General features: G+C 35.5%; 1 protein-coding gene across 1 annotated transcript; it reads right to left on the reverse strand.

Moving 5' to 3' along the window:
* Positions 1–2787: 2787 nt before the first annotated feature.
* On the reverse strand, positions 2788–15052 carry LOC120624164 (cubilin). Its single transcript, XM_039890538.1, has one exon. The coding sequence runs from the start codon at positions 15022–15024 to the stop codon at positions 3751–3753; it is 11274 nt and encodes a 3757-aa protein (XP_039746472.1). The 5' UTR covers positions 15025–15052; the 3' UTR covers positions 2788–3750.
* Between the last annotated feature and the right edge of the window lie 477 nt (positions 15053–15529).

A 15529-nucleotide genomic window follows, 5' to 3' on the forward strand; every position in this document is an offset into this window, starting at 1 on the left:
CCTGCTGTTTATGAAACATACTACAATGGGAAACAGTGAACGTAGCCCGTAACCTTAAATTTAGTAATGATTTTAACTGACTCCTAAAACGCCCGTTTTCACTTGCAACAAACAAGGCTATGCCTAAGTAAGTAACGCCCAATCTAAGGAGATTCTGAGGCATACATTTTTTACCTTCCTTCAATCGATTTTCATTAGGTAACTCAAATATAACTCGTCTATGAATCTTGCCACACGTTAGCGTATTTTGTGTTTGTACATTACATACATTTTTCGTATGGATTTAAGGTTACTAAAAAAAAGTAAATTTAATTGTTTTCATCTGTGATTTTTTTTTTGATCTGTGAACTCATAAATGACGACATACGTCGTAAGTCATCATTTATGAATTGGTGAAATGTTCGTTTTTCGTTAATCGTGATTTATGTGTTTCCTAGGTTTAGTGATTCGTTATATTTATGTTTAGAATCCAATTATACATCATCATGTATAATTGTTAAAGTCTTAATGCAAAGCATGGGCCTCCTCTTTCATAAGGGGTTTTGAAGCATAAACCCACCACCCACAAGTTGCTACAGTTGCTCGAATGCGGGTTGGTGGACTGTAACATATATGTCATGATAACCGAGACCATTATAAATGCTTGAGTGTGTATTCGTTAATATGTTTGATCGAAATAGTACACCATGATCAGTTAAACTGTCTGCAATGTTATCTGGTGGTAAATGATAATTCTAAGATGTTTTCGGGCGAACCTGTTAGGGGTATGGCAGCTACGTTAAACCCACAACCCTAATCTGTTTCTACGTGACATCGTACCGGAACGCTAACAGGTTAGCCCGCTATTTACCTTCTTAAAATGCTTCATCACTGATCCCCAAGTGAGATTGAAGACATTGATAGGCTAATCTGTAGTAGAATAAAAAAAATCGATAAAACACATAGTAATGGAATAAACTCACGGGTTGGCAATTTAGCGTTTTTTAAATTATCTTTGCTTAATTTTGCATACAAATTATATCCAATTCGCACAATCTCATAGGTATTCCGTCTCGCGAGACCTAAATTTAGCCACCCTACGAAATAATCCAGCCTCGTTAAAAATTAATGAGGTGTTGATCAGTAAAAATTTGGGGAAATCAATTTAAACCTCTTACCAGGTTTAAAGACCCTTGCAGTGCGACCATGCTAATTAGAAGCATAGGAAAGACCTGCAGAACAATTTTTCTTCTATTTAATCTTAGTAACTTTCTACATTTTGACGGCCGATTGGCGCAGTGGGCAGCGACCCTACTTTCTGAGTCCAAGACCGTGGGTTCGATTCCCACAACTGGACAATATTTGTGTGATGACCATGAATGTTTTTCAGTGTCTGGGTGTTTATCTATATTTTTATATCTATATAAGTATTTATGTATATTATTCATAAAAATTATTCATCAGTTATCTTAGTACCCATAACACAAGCTACGCTTACTTTGGGACTAGATGGCGATGTGTGTATTGTCGTAGTATATTTATATTTATTTTAAATTTAACTTGGCACCGACTTTTAAATGTTGTAGAAAATATTTATTTCTTGCTTTTTAATTGTATAACAAGTTCGGTTCTTTTTTTGTTCAAAATTAAAAACTACTTTTTGTTACTTAAATATAAAAGTTATACGTATGCTTACTATTTTATATTACTATAAATATAATAAAATAGTAATATAGTAACAGTATAGGTTTAAGTGCTCATATAAGTATAGATGAACCCGACGACTCTAGAATGCATAGGAAATTGCAAAAAAAAGTTTCAAGTTCCATACCGAAATCGAATCCGGTCATATCATGATCTTATGGGGCACCCGTATTGAAGCAGAGTGCTGAATATAAGCCCTATAATGACTCTCTTATGAGCAAGGAGGCTTATGCCCAGCTGTGGGCTTATAATGCTAACGATGCAGGCAGTAAGAAAAAGATTCTTATTTAGAGGCTACAGTTCCATAAAGTACCTGATAAACGTTTTCACAAACACGCATATATTCTTTAAAAACAACGACCTGGCAACGGCCTGGCGCAGTGGGAAGTCCTTGGTTCCATCCCGGCGAGGTAAATTTGGAAATTCATAATTTCTGAATTTTCTCTGGTCTGCTCTGATGGGAGGCTTCGGCTGAGGCTAGTTATCTCCCTACTGATAAAAACGTGCAGCTAAAAATAATATCGCGTAGAACACGATATTATGGCTTTAATATAACTGCCGTAGCCCTAACGGGTTAGCCAATAGCCTGTGACCTTCTTAGACTGCGTCAGCACTAACCAAACAGTGAGATTGCAGTTAAGGCTTGTAGAAGAAATAAAATATGGTAGTTCATTTGGAGCAGCACGGCTAGCATGGGCAGCAGACAATTATGACCACTTGGAAAGGATATGAATTTAACTTCTCCCACAGCTGTACCAAATCTTCTAAGATTTGATACAGCTGTTGGTTTATTTGTGTGCCAGTGCAAATAATATTAAAATAATATATGTGTAATAATAAACAAGGGTAAACTTCTCCTATTCCATGTTCTCGTGCTTTAGCAGGTGGCAGGTGCACACGTTAATTCTATCCCCTCTCAGGAGACATAATCGGGGGATATAATTTTTGTTTACTGCCTGTGAATTTTTTGAATTTTGAAATTTAAAAAAAAACTTTTTTTTTTTTAATTTTCCTTTTCTCAGCAGGTATAGTGGGAAAAAATACAATACAATTAATAGTTGCACAACTAATTTAATAATAACTATAAATTACAAAATAGCATAACAATTCAAAATAAGTATATTTGATACAAAAGGTTAGTAACCAGTAAACAATAAATACTACTTAGTTAAACATTAAATAACTAAGACGCTAAAACCATTTAGGCAACTTTGCCATGGCAGATAATAATTACCTGTTCTTGAGACTAATGTCGACCGCAGCAATAAGACTATATTAATTCTGTTCTTAATTCAAAATAGTTTTTTTTGAATTTTTGAAACGTTAATAACAAAAAAAAAAAATATTCGATCATACACTAATATTATACCTCAAACCATTTAGGCCACTTTGCCATGGCAGATAATAATGACCTGTTCTTGAGCCTAATGTTGACCGCAGCAATAAGACTATATTAATTCTGTTCTTAATTCAAAATAGTTTTTTTGGAATTTTTGAAACGTTAATAACAAAAAAAAAATATTCGATCATACACTAATATTATAGTGCTAGAATGTAGACGCGACGCGTAGTATAGCGGCCTGTGTATATGTATGCCCATTGCCCATGTCCTATGCATGATGTGACGATAGTTTATGTATAGAAACCTAAATTGACCAGTCTTATAATATTCCTTTAAAAAAGATAATATATTATAAAGCAGAAAAAAGCTATACTTTGAGAACTATCGATTTATTCAATTTGAAGATTTTGGTATTGCTAAGTTTTTAAATAAAGTCAGTATGGCGGATGAAACAATATAAGTAATGCTATCGTTAGTTTCACGTTTATAATAAAATTCTAAGCATATGAAACTAGCGAATACATAAAATTAAATAATTATTTGACGATCATAAATTCAACTGAGTCTGATCAATTCTGACAAAATCTGTTTGCAATTTGTCTAAGGGGACGAACCCTTAGATTAAAGAGTTACTAAAGTGACCGTACGTAAATGGCATTCGCTTAGTTTTTGCATGTTGATGTAGTAAAGATCATTAGTAGATACAGAATAACATATTAAATCAATTAGAAGATACCACAAAAATCAGCGACCCAACCATTTCCGCCATTATTGTTAGAGGTAGTAAAAACTATTTTAACATAATTGTCGTAACTCGTGTAATCGGCTGGAGTTTCCGAACAATACGTGGAAATTAAATTACCGTTTTTATCGACTAAGCTTAAATAATTCTGGTCACAAATAGTGCCTAAATTGAAAATAGTGAATCTTAAAAACAACCTTGTATTTGAGGGCGTTTCGAGTTCCCACTCACAGGTAGATTTCTTTCGAAACACCCGAGGGTAAAGTGGACTTGTGACTCGACCAATTTCGCCTTGTAATCTGCCCCCACAACCTTGACCTTTATTTGTTGCGATATAATTCAAATCAAAGGTAACTACATCCATTCCATGCCTAAGACTATGTAACAATAAAGAGTTTCCAGTAGAAAACGTCTGAAGATATTCTGGATATTCAGTTGTTACTTTATCTAAAAGATGCGCATTCGTATTGTTACCATCAAATATCTCTAAGTATACGTTTGTATTCCAATATACAGGTGATACAGAAATAAAATAAACAGAAATAGTATAATTTTCTGGTACCGAAATTAACGTATAGCAGTCTAGGTCATTTGTATCGTCATTCGATCCATACGATCTTTGTATTCTGCCTTGTAATTCAGTATAGTTCCTGCCACAATAATCTACATAGGAAACTGCTATTTCTACACCACGATGATTAACTGTATTTTCTGGTGTGGTTTTTAAACTGATCATTACACTTTTGGAAACATAAAAGTCAAGGGATTTTTTTAAACCACATAATACGATATGTGTTGGAAATCTTAAAGTAGAGTCGAAATAATATGCATGGCTGAAAAAGTCATCAGCCTCATTCAGAATAAACTCCTGTCCCAAGCTCGCGTTTCGTTCCTGCGAATTGCTGGTGATAATTAGTCTATCCTTATCGCAGCTGCTATTGTCATCTGTTCCAGCTTCTATATCCATGTTATGCACTCGAAGATGAATGATAGAATAGGGTTCAGATTCTGAATCAAAAATATAGCTGCAATGCAGTCCACGTGGGATGGAACCTGTTTCATATCCTGGAGATCTCACTTGCTGTATAGTTCTAGAGACTGAAAAAACCGTTTGACCACACGACGAAGGTTGGGATGTTAAAACCGCTTCAAATCCTGAGCTTACAGCCTCCCCGTCAGTTGAAAATCTAATAGACATATAATTACTAGACGAGAATATTTCCGGCGGAAAATTATGGCCACAGTATGTTCCAATTACTAAACTATTTGGATTTAAACCATCTTTCAATTCAACTAGATCGCAATCACATGTGCTAAAACCTACAGCAGTTTGGTTAACGTGGGCACAAGAAGCTATATGGAATTTTGTGAAATTGACTTTTATAACGTGGTCGATTGGGGCTTTTATTTTCCAATGGCAATCTAAATAATTCTCGTATACGACATTCCTACCAATTAATGGAGACCGTAAGTGATGACTGGATGTAGATTCTAAATCGATTTCACCACCACAACCAACTGATGCCGAATATGAGAATAATATTTGTGCTTGAAAACCTCTATAGTTTAAACCAGTGTCAGATACAAACTGTAAGACCGTATTGCTACTGTTACTTTTTATTACCGTTGTAGAATTGACATGTCCGCACATTAAGGACAGTCTTTTGCTAGAATCAATCAAAGCTCCTTCATACACTGCTACATAATCACTATAACATTCATAAGAACTTTCTAAATCGATGTATGGAAATTTTATTACGACAGTTTTATTTATTGGAGCTTCAATAAACCAAGTACAGTTCATATTTTCCTCATAGGTTTCAGGTGTTCCTGAGGCCTGTGAAGAGATAAGCTTAGGTTCTTTTACTTGCCCTCCGCATGAAAATAATGAATAGGATATCTTAAATCCTTTCTTTTGAGTATACCGATCTGTCTTAAATACAATTTTAACATTTTCGAAAGCTTGTAACGGTGGTGGTTTATCTTTCCCACAATACAGTCCGGAAAAATATTTATGTTCACTATTTTCTGTTAAAGTTAAATTGTCATATTTACACTCAGGATAATTTCCTTCAAGTTCAAAGTCCAAAAACTTCACCAATATCTTATTCGAAGATTGAGCTTCTATTGAATACGTACAGTCAAGCAAAGGGTAGTAAACGTTAGTATAACCAGGGCTATACAAATACTGTTCTTCAGTTTTTGCTATTAATGTTGCACCACAAATAAGATCCCATTGTGCTTTAAAACCATCCAAATTGATATCAGCATCTGTGCGGAATGTAACTTTCATTTGGGTAGATGTAGAATTGTATGAAGGTGGAAGATGGCGACCGCATAGCCTAGCCATTTCTTCGTATTTGTTTTCTTTCCAGTCATAAATTATTATGACATCCTTAGTACAATTTAATTTATCTTCTATTACAAAGCGATCTACAAATTTGAGAGATATTCTGTAACCAAGTTCGGCTTGAATTTCCCAGGTGCATTCTTGATTGCTTCCGTACTCTCCAGGATAATTTGGTGAAGTAAATATTCTATCATTTTTCGTAAGATATCCTCCACATTGATAAGTGACAAGTTTAGTTAAAAGCTTAATATTTGTTTTATTCTGCGGCTTTGAATGATACTCTATGTAGGGATACATAAATGACGAAACAAGAGCTTTTTCGGGAATATTGTTATTGCAAAATTTACCAAAACTAGATGCGGACCCTAATCCAGACTTTATTTCTATGAATTCATCTGAACAATCTAAATTAAATAAACCTTCCAACTTGAATTCTACTCTAAACCCTTCAGGAGCAATAAGGACCCAAGCACAATCTATGGTACTGCTGTGATTATTTGGTACATTGATAATGTTTACAGCTTCTTGCCCTGTATGAATAATACCTCCGCATGGCTGTAACTTCCATGTCAGATCGAAGGTAAAGGGTTTTTCTTTTATTTGTAGAGCTGTTAAATGCATTGTTGTCGTCGGTATTCTATAGGAAAGTTCACTATTAGTACAAATATTTCGACTGAATAAAACACCTTCTATGCCTATGTCTGACTTTATGGAAAGCTGAGAATCAAGAAAACGACAGCTAGCTTTAGCTAAAGATGACATATTCACAGTTACGTATATTGTGTTATAAGCAACTTCGTATGAGTTATATTGATCGGATACTTTAGTGTATTGCCACTCACAAAAGTATGATGTTTGCAGATTTGGTGATGTTAATTCCCCTTGGATCCCCTGTAAGTTACCACCACATTGTGCAGCTTCATCTGAACTAAACTTAGCTTTAAATCTATGTGTTTCCTTTCCTCTTGATAACGACCACACATAAAATGTTAGCTTATTTTGACTCGACTCAAAAACTAAATGAGATGAGTTATTCATGTCATTTTTTTCTATCCTAGAGTTAAACGACATATCATTATAGGCATTGATGTTTTGATTATCTTCAAAATCGATTAACTCTAAACGTATTCTACGGTGAATGTTAGGTACTATAATCTTCCACTGACAAAACCGTAGTGAGGTTTCTTTTGGATAGCCTGGAGAAGTTAAATAACCCTCGAAAGCTGTCATTGTTCCACCACAAGAGGGCCTCGAAGAATTAAATGTTAATCTAAACCCTTTACTTTCAGAAACATGCGTCCATTCGTTAGGTTCACCATAATGTAGTTTAATAATCACTCTGTCTGTCAGTGTTTCAATAGTATCTGAGTAGACCTCATCGTTACAAAATAATTTTAACTGGGCATCTGCTACTGAGTTATTTCCTGGTATGGTTTCTTCAACTGTAATTTTTGTTTGACATGATATTTTAGTATCAGGCAAGTCTATATCAGTAAAATGAAGATGTATGACATGTCTTGGAAGTGATATTATTTCCCATTGGCATACAGTTCCAGGAGGAAGCACTAGCATATTAGGATAGCCAGGTGATGAAAATTCGCCTGATTCAGAGATTATTGTGCCTCCACACATATCTATAGATACATTAGCTTTAAACCCATCTCTAGGTTCTGAAATTTGTGTGGTATATTTTATAAATACAGCATTGCCGCTACTCTTAACTGTACTGGGACGTGGTCGCTCTTTGCATAAACGCCCTTTAACAGGTGAAAATCGAGAAGATCCATCTCTAATTTCAACAGATTCAGAGGAGCATTGGTCAGATGGTTCCAAGTCAAACCTATCCAAGAAGTCTATTCTAATGACTTCTCCTGGAGGTCCTCTAAATACCCAAACGCATTCAGTGTAAGGAGTCGGTATCGAAGGATAGTTTGGAGAGGTAATAATTTCCCATTTGTGGTCGAAATCTAAAGTTGACGTAACTCCACATTCTATATTCTTTTCCTCATAGCGTAACCTAAAGGTTGGAAATTTTCTAAGCTCTGTTATTGGTATCATAGAATCTGAAGTTACAGAACTGACAGATATAATGTTACCAGATGAAACCAATTCACTCCTATTTTCGTGTGAATAGCCACAATATTTCCCTTTACCTAAGTACGGCGATTCGATACTTTCACCATTCCTTAATATTATGTAATCAGTACAATCATTATCATTTGTTACATTAAAATATTCGAACTTGATCTTTATTGTACGACCTGGGCGTACTTTTACTGTCCAGTTACATCTTAATTCTGAGTATAATGAATGTCCATTGTGCAATGTATCTAATTTTGTTAGTTCTACTATTCCAGACTTATCTTGAAGCATTCCACCACATGCCGCGGTTACGTGAGCTTTAAACCCTTTACGAGATATACTGGCATCCGATTTAAATATTAGTTTCATGTAAATCGAAGAATCTAATGGAACTTTTTCATTTTCTGATAGGCATATCGTTTCGGCTAGAGGAGTCCAAGACACGAGATTATTCGAAGAATAAATTGAGATATGGTCGGCGAAACAATTTGGTGTTTCTTCTAACGATATTTCATCAAAAACCAATCTTAAGTGGTGACTTGGAGGAGCTTGAAATATCCATATGCAATTCAAATTTGGATCATAAAAATTTGGGTAGTTTGGTGAATTAAATACAAACTCACTTCCAATAGACAGAAGTTCAGTATTATTTGTTCCGCATTTGATTTGACTATTAGTCTCAATTTCTAAGTTTCTATTAGTCTCCGCCCATATAATATGAAATATCGATCCAATATTCGTATCGTCCAAAACTAATTTTATAAAGGCAACATTGGAACTACTTTGTAATAATTTACTTTCCTGTTTTAACAATCCACATAGTTCCTCTAATAAGGGAGCATCATCGTCGTAGCCGTCGAAAATTATTAACTTGCTGTTGCACGTATCTTGAGTTTTATGTATTTCTAAATGATCAATATTTAAAGAAATGGATTTTGAATCGTCTACAAAGATTCTCCAATTGTATTCTCCACTTCCTGAATAAGGTAAAGGATAAAGAGGAGAAGTAATTTCACCGCTTTGTAACCCCGTGATGTCGTTGCCGTGAAGAAATCCATAATTAAGGAGAAATCCCTGGCCAGTGTTTCTATCATTACTATGAAATTTTATATATAGTTTTGTTCCAGTTGTAGTGTTAGTTGGAACATCTTGACCACAATAAACAGCTAATAAATTACCACCACCATTTTTTTCCCTAACTTCTAAGTAGTCTTCATTACAACCATCGGAATAATATAAATCAAACCTCTCAAACGTAATATAAACTCTATTTCCAGGTGATGTGCTTAAAATCCACTCACAATTTGCATTATTGGGGTAAGACAGCGGATAATTTGGTGATGCGATAGTTCCTTCTTCTGATATCAATTCTCCTCCACAAGCGTTTGTCAAAGTGGAATAATGCGCTGAAAACTGACCTTCTATGGTATTAGTGTAAGACCCTAGCTGAATCGTGAGGGCACTACCATGACTAACAATAGTAGGTGGTGCTTTTCTACCACAATACTCTTCAATAAGTGGTGCCATTTGATCGTTTCCATCATAGACTCTAAGGTAGGATGACGGACATTTTCTATTTGTAATAATGTCAGTATTTTTCGGTAATGACAAGTGCCGTATAGTTAATTTTACTTTCTTACTAGGTTCTGGTGCGAGGATAGTCCATGTACAATCCTGGTTTGTATAACTCAAAAATTTATCATTGCTTATAATACCGTCCTCGTTTGCCTCAATTATTGCACCACAGCTCATGCTGAAATTAGCTTTAAAACCTTTGGCCGTTCCATACTCGTCAGTTTTAAACTGCACTAGTATTGTCGAGTTTCGAGATATTATTTGAGATATATTTGTGCTCGGACATATAAGCCAAGTGTAATTTAAAGCCAATAAATTCGGGCCATCATAAATTTTTATCGAATCACCGCAATCTTCTTCAGTATCCGTGCTGGAGTACAAATCCAAATCCATAAATTTTAAATCAACTCTGTGATTTTTTGGTACTCTTATAGACCATAAACAATCATTGTCATTATCATAGTTTTTAGGATAATTAATTGATTGAATTGACCCTGATTGAGATTCTATCAAACCACCACAACCTTTTCTTTGAGAAGTAAAGATAGATTTAAAATACACATCTCGTAATGATGACTGCTTAATTAATCTGACGAGCAGAATATTGGAGCTGGCAGCAACAGTAATCTCCCCTTTAACGCAAATTCTTGTTATTAAGGGAAAAGCTCGACTTTGCCCATTATAAATTTCAATAGCATCTACAGTGCAATTTTTAGATTCTGTCATATAGAATTCGGAAAATTTTAAAATAACTGCTGTCCCTAGTGGAGTTTCTATAATCCATTCACATTCTAATTCACCAGCAGAATCTGAAATTTTGTCCATCACTAAGGAGCCCTCACTTTTTGTAATATATCCACCACAACCATAGTTAACCCATTCTAAACGAAACCCTTGTCTAGGAAAATAGCTTCCAGTGACAAATTTAATTTGTAAAGAATTACTAGTGCTAGTTATTGGTTTTGGTAATGAGTCTCCACACTGTCTCTCGGAAAAGTTTATATCTGACATCTCTTTCGTTTGCAAATAATCTGTTTCACAATTACCGAGATGCCGGTATAAACTGTATCTTGGGCGATTTAGTGGGCTATATAATGATGATTGCCTGGTCCAAGGATGAGGATTATAAAATAATGAATATGGATGTAAAGCCGAAAATAGATTAAAATGCGTAAACGTAATATTGATTCTGTTGCCTTTAGGCACAGTTATTGTCCATAAGCAATTGGAGTTTAATGGATATTTATCAGGGAACCCAGGACTGTCAATAACTCCATAACTTCCACTTATGTTATTATTGCAAATAGTGTTATAGTTCAGTAAAAACCCTTTTCCACCGATTAAAATGTCGGATCTAAATTTAATAAAAGCATAATTACTAGTAGTTTCAATGTTGTTTAACGTACTTGACATGAGACAATGTTTGCCATAGCTTGAAGATTGTTCATTACTTCCATCAAATATTTCAACATAGTCATCTCTACAATCCGTTGTTTTTTCTAAATCTAATTCTGTAAAACTTATACGAATTTTTGATCCACTACTCGTAACAATACGATAAAAACATTCCGCATTTTCATTGTAGTTCTGTGGATAATTAGGTGACGATATAGAACCAGATACACTAGTCAGTGTTCCTCCACAGCCACTCAAGGTACCATCCCATTCAATTTTAAATCCCTTTCCACTTAAATAAAAATCGGAATGGAAATGGAGATGTAAACTATTAGCTGTTGACACTACTCTTTTATACTTGAAGTATCCGCAATATTTGCCTATGATTGAAGAATCTGGAGTAGATCCATCTCTTATTTCTAGATAGTCTCCTAAATCACATTTATCACGTAGAGGTCTTTCTAGGTCAAAGTCAGTTATGTTAAGTCTTATTTGGTGACCCACAGGGGTGGATATTATCCACGTACAATCACGATTAGGCTCGTAAACCTCAGGCCAATTTGGTGAAAATATGTATCCATGAGATTTAACAAAGAATCCGCCGCAATGATTGTGCTCGTCTAAAAATGCATACGATACTGAAAATCCATTTCCACGAATACTATTATCCGATATAAACCTTATAACAAGGTGATTCGATGAAATAGTTAAAGCTGGAGGTAAAGAACCTCCACAATATTTTCCCAAAACATTATGGTTATTATCATCATCGATTTCAATAATTTCTATATAATCACTATCACATGAATCCATGAGCTCAAGTTCAAATCTATTCCATGTTAATTTAATATGCATTCCTTCAGGAGCGATTACATGCCACGTACAATTATCATTATTAGAATATCGGCCATTATCGGCAGGGTGATTTATGAGACCTGAATCTTCTTTATAAATACCTCCACATTCTGTATCTAGAGTAGTATAATTCGCATAGAAGCCCCTACCACTAACACTATTATCTGAATTAAATTTAATGTACATATAATTATATGAAGATATTTGCATAGGTGGAACAGCTTCAGAATTACCACAATATTTGCCTAATAATGATGAGTTAATAAAATGTCCATCTCTAATTTCAACATAATCATAAGTACAATTGTAGTATCTGCTATCTTCAATGTCGAAATCTTGGAATGTTAACTGTATTTTTTTACCTGGAGCGGTACTAATAACATATTCACACTCACTTTGCTTTGGGTAGAACATCGGATAATTCGGAGACTTTATAACACCACTGTCTCCTACTATATTTTGTAGACAAACTGATTCAAAAGTTATTTTAAACCCATCGGATGCTACTGTATGGTCAGTTCTGAACAAAATAAACAGTTTATTTGTAGAAGAAGTGTACGTCTTAGGGTGTGTTATACCGCAAAATTTTCCAACCAATGGTGAATCCGATGTTGGACCATCATATATTTTCAAGAAGTCGTACTTACATGTTAAGGATCTTTCTAAGTTAAAAGATTTGAATTCAATACGAATCCTTGTATCGGGACGAGTTTTTATTTTATATTCACATATTAAATTACTTAGATAAAGGCCGTTATATGAAGGTGAGACGATTTCTCCTCTATCAGAGGTAAAATAACCACCACAACCGGGCACACCCCCAATTGGTGCAAATGCTATTTGAAATCCTTTACCAGAACCTAAGGCATCCGAGTGAAAATGAATTAGTAATTCAGAACTAGCTGATTGGACCGGTGCAGGTTGTGTTGTGTTACAATATTTGTTTATAAGTGGATCTGTTGTATGTTCACCATCATAAATTGCTAAATAATCAAAACTGCAATTAGCATGCTCTTCTAAATCGAGTTGAAAGAAATGCAATTGTATTTTTTTACCAAAATTTGTTCTCAAGTGCCAGTAACAATCGCGGTTAGGAGGATATGTGTTGGGTGAGCCAGGTGAACTAATATGCCCATGAGTTTTTGCATCTACTTCTCCACCGCACACAGGCAATACACTATCCCAATGCAAAGCAAATCCGTCTTTGGCTACCGAATGGTCAGAACGGAACCAAAAATATAAATAATTATGACTTGAAATGATATTTCCACCGTTTGGAAGATTACTTCCACAAAATCTTCCGATAAGTTGACGTGCTGAATTTCTTCCATCGTGAATTTGCAAGAAATCAAATCTACACTCATTTGTGTCATTTTCTAAATTGAATCTACTAAATGTTACGTTGATTACCTTATCTGGGGCGGTATGAATAACCCAAGCACATCTTGAATCATGCGCGTAACTTGTGTTTGTTAAGGGATATATTATACTGCCCTCTTCAGAGTCTAGAAATCCGCCACATTGTTGAATATGAACTTGACAAACATCACCAGAAAATAAAGCAGTACACTCACATCTGAACCCTCGTGTTAATTTATCATCAAGCCTGCAACTGCCGCCATTTTGACATGGGTTATTAGAACAAATATTGTTTTGGTCAGTGCAATAAGGTCCACTGTAACCTGGATAACAAATACATGTATAGCCTTGCCGTAGAGGATGACAATGTCCGTGAACGCCGCAAGGATTATTTTCACAGCGCTGAGTATTGTTTCCTCCGATTGATACGTAGCACCCATGAATCCCGATTCCATCACCTTCCATTCCATATGGACACAAACATTGGGACGTCCTTCTAAAACCTTGATTTTCAATGCACTGGGCTGACGGGTGGCATCCTCCGTGATTTATGGAACATGAACCGGTCCAAATGCATGTTATACCGTCGCCCAGATAATCTGGTGGACAGGAACCACAAATGCGAGAGCCAATTGTATTATGACATGTAACCATAGGACTCGTACTGCAACCACCATTCGGAATAGTTAGACACTCGTCAATATCATAGCATGCATAACCGTCTCCTTCATACCCTCGAGGACACTCTCCACATCGAAAAGAGCCGGGTAAATTTATGCAGTCTACTCTTGGATTCACCGAGCAACGTGGACCTTGGCCGGATAGGCATTCATTCACATCCGTTAAACAAGCGACGCTGGTGCCATCAGTTGTCCAACCCTGGTTACAAATGCATTTTATACCGTCTCCGCTGTTTATGGGCAGGCATATTCCGTGGCCACACATTTCAAAGTCGCCACCTGAACAATTTTTAGCTGTTCTGGTACAGTCAAGGCCATACCAACCCGGTTTACAAATACATTCATAGGATCCTGGTCTGTTGATACATGTTGCACCATTTTGACATCCTAAGTCGGTACCGGCATAGTTACGACATTCATTAACGTCTTTGTCACAATTGACTCCTTTCCAAGTTGAAGGACATAAACAGTGATACCCGTTAACAAGATTTAAGCAAGTACCTCCGTTTTCACAAGGATGCGATTGACATTCGTTTATATTTTTTATGCTTACTAAAGTCTGAAGAGCTCGGACTCTATTAGAGAGGTTATTCACTTTGCGAGTTAAATACGATATATTTAAATTCACATTACTTGGAAATGAATTTGTTAATGATTCTAAGTTCTGTATTCTTCTAAATGCATCATTCAATTGGCCTTTGTCAGCTTGTGCGTTGTCATTAAACTCGTTTGGATCTCCAGTATTTGTTCTGTTGTATAGATTTAAAAGATTTAATTCACCATAGAAAATTTTGGACTTCGGTCCATTAGGATTCAAATAAATACTTCTATCATATGCTGGTTGGAATATAAGATCACCATCCACGACTTTGATTTTGGGTCGATTCGTAAACACTTCACAGTAAGAAAGTTCGGATGAAACAATTATTATCATGAAAAGATAAATATATAAATTGGACATGATCCATAATACGATGGACGTCCAAGAAGAATTATAGACTGCACGCTACTAATTTATTATAATGAAAATAATAAAATTAGACATGTGTACACTCAGATGCAGGTTTGGTGGGCGTATACGACCTGTTCGGACGTTTTTACACGAGCCACCGCACGGCAGGTTTTGCGTCGTCGACACAAAAAACCCGGCACACTGCTTCATTGTCGTGACGTACACATCGTTATTTATAAGACTGTAGTATATATATACGTTATAGGATGGTATCGGTCTTATTACACTTATTCTGCTTGAATCGCGTGCCCCGTAAAGATTTCGAATACACCTGTTCAGCTGTTGATTCATGTTATCAGATACGTATAGTGTTGAAGGACTGAGAAGCGATTACATATTTTCTGTAGTATAAAACAGGTAAACTAAAAAAAAAAAAAAAATTATATACGTTTATATGCCAGTTGGCACTCTCAATAGATAAGTCACACGACACAAGCACGTTTGGAACTGTCGT

Source organism: Pararge aegeria, chromosome 5 (genome assembly GCF_905163445.1).
Source record: "Pararge aegeria chromosome 5, ilParAegt1.1, whole genome shotgun sequence".
In the NCBI taxonomy this organism is placed as follows: Eukaryota; Metazoa; Arthropoda; class Insecta; order Lepidoptera; family Nymphalidae; genus Pararge; species Pararge aegeria.

Excerpts from the sequence above, each read along its gene's own strand:
- LOC120624164 (XM_039890538.1), bottom strand. The coding sequence starts at position 15,024 with ATGTCCAATTTATATATTTATCTTTTCATGATAATAATTGTTTCATCC.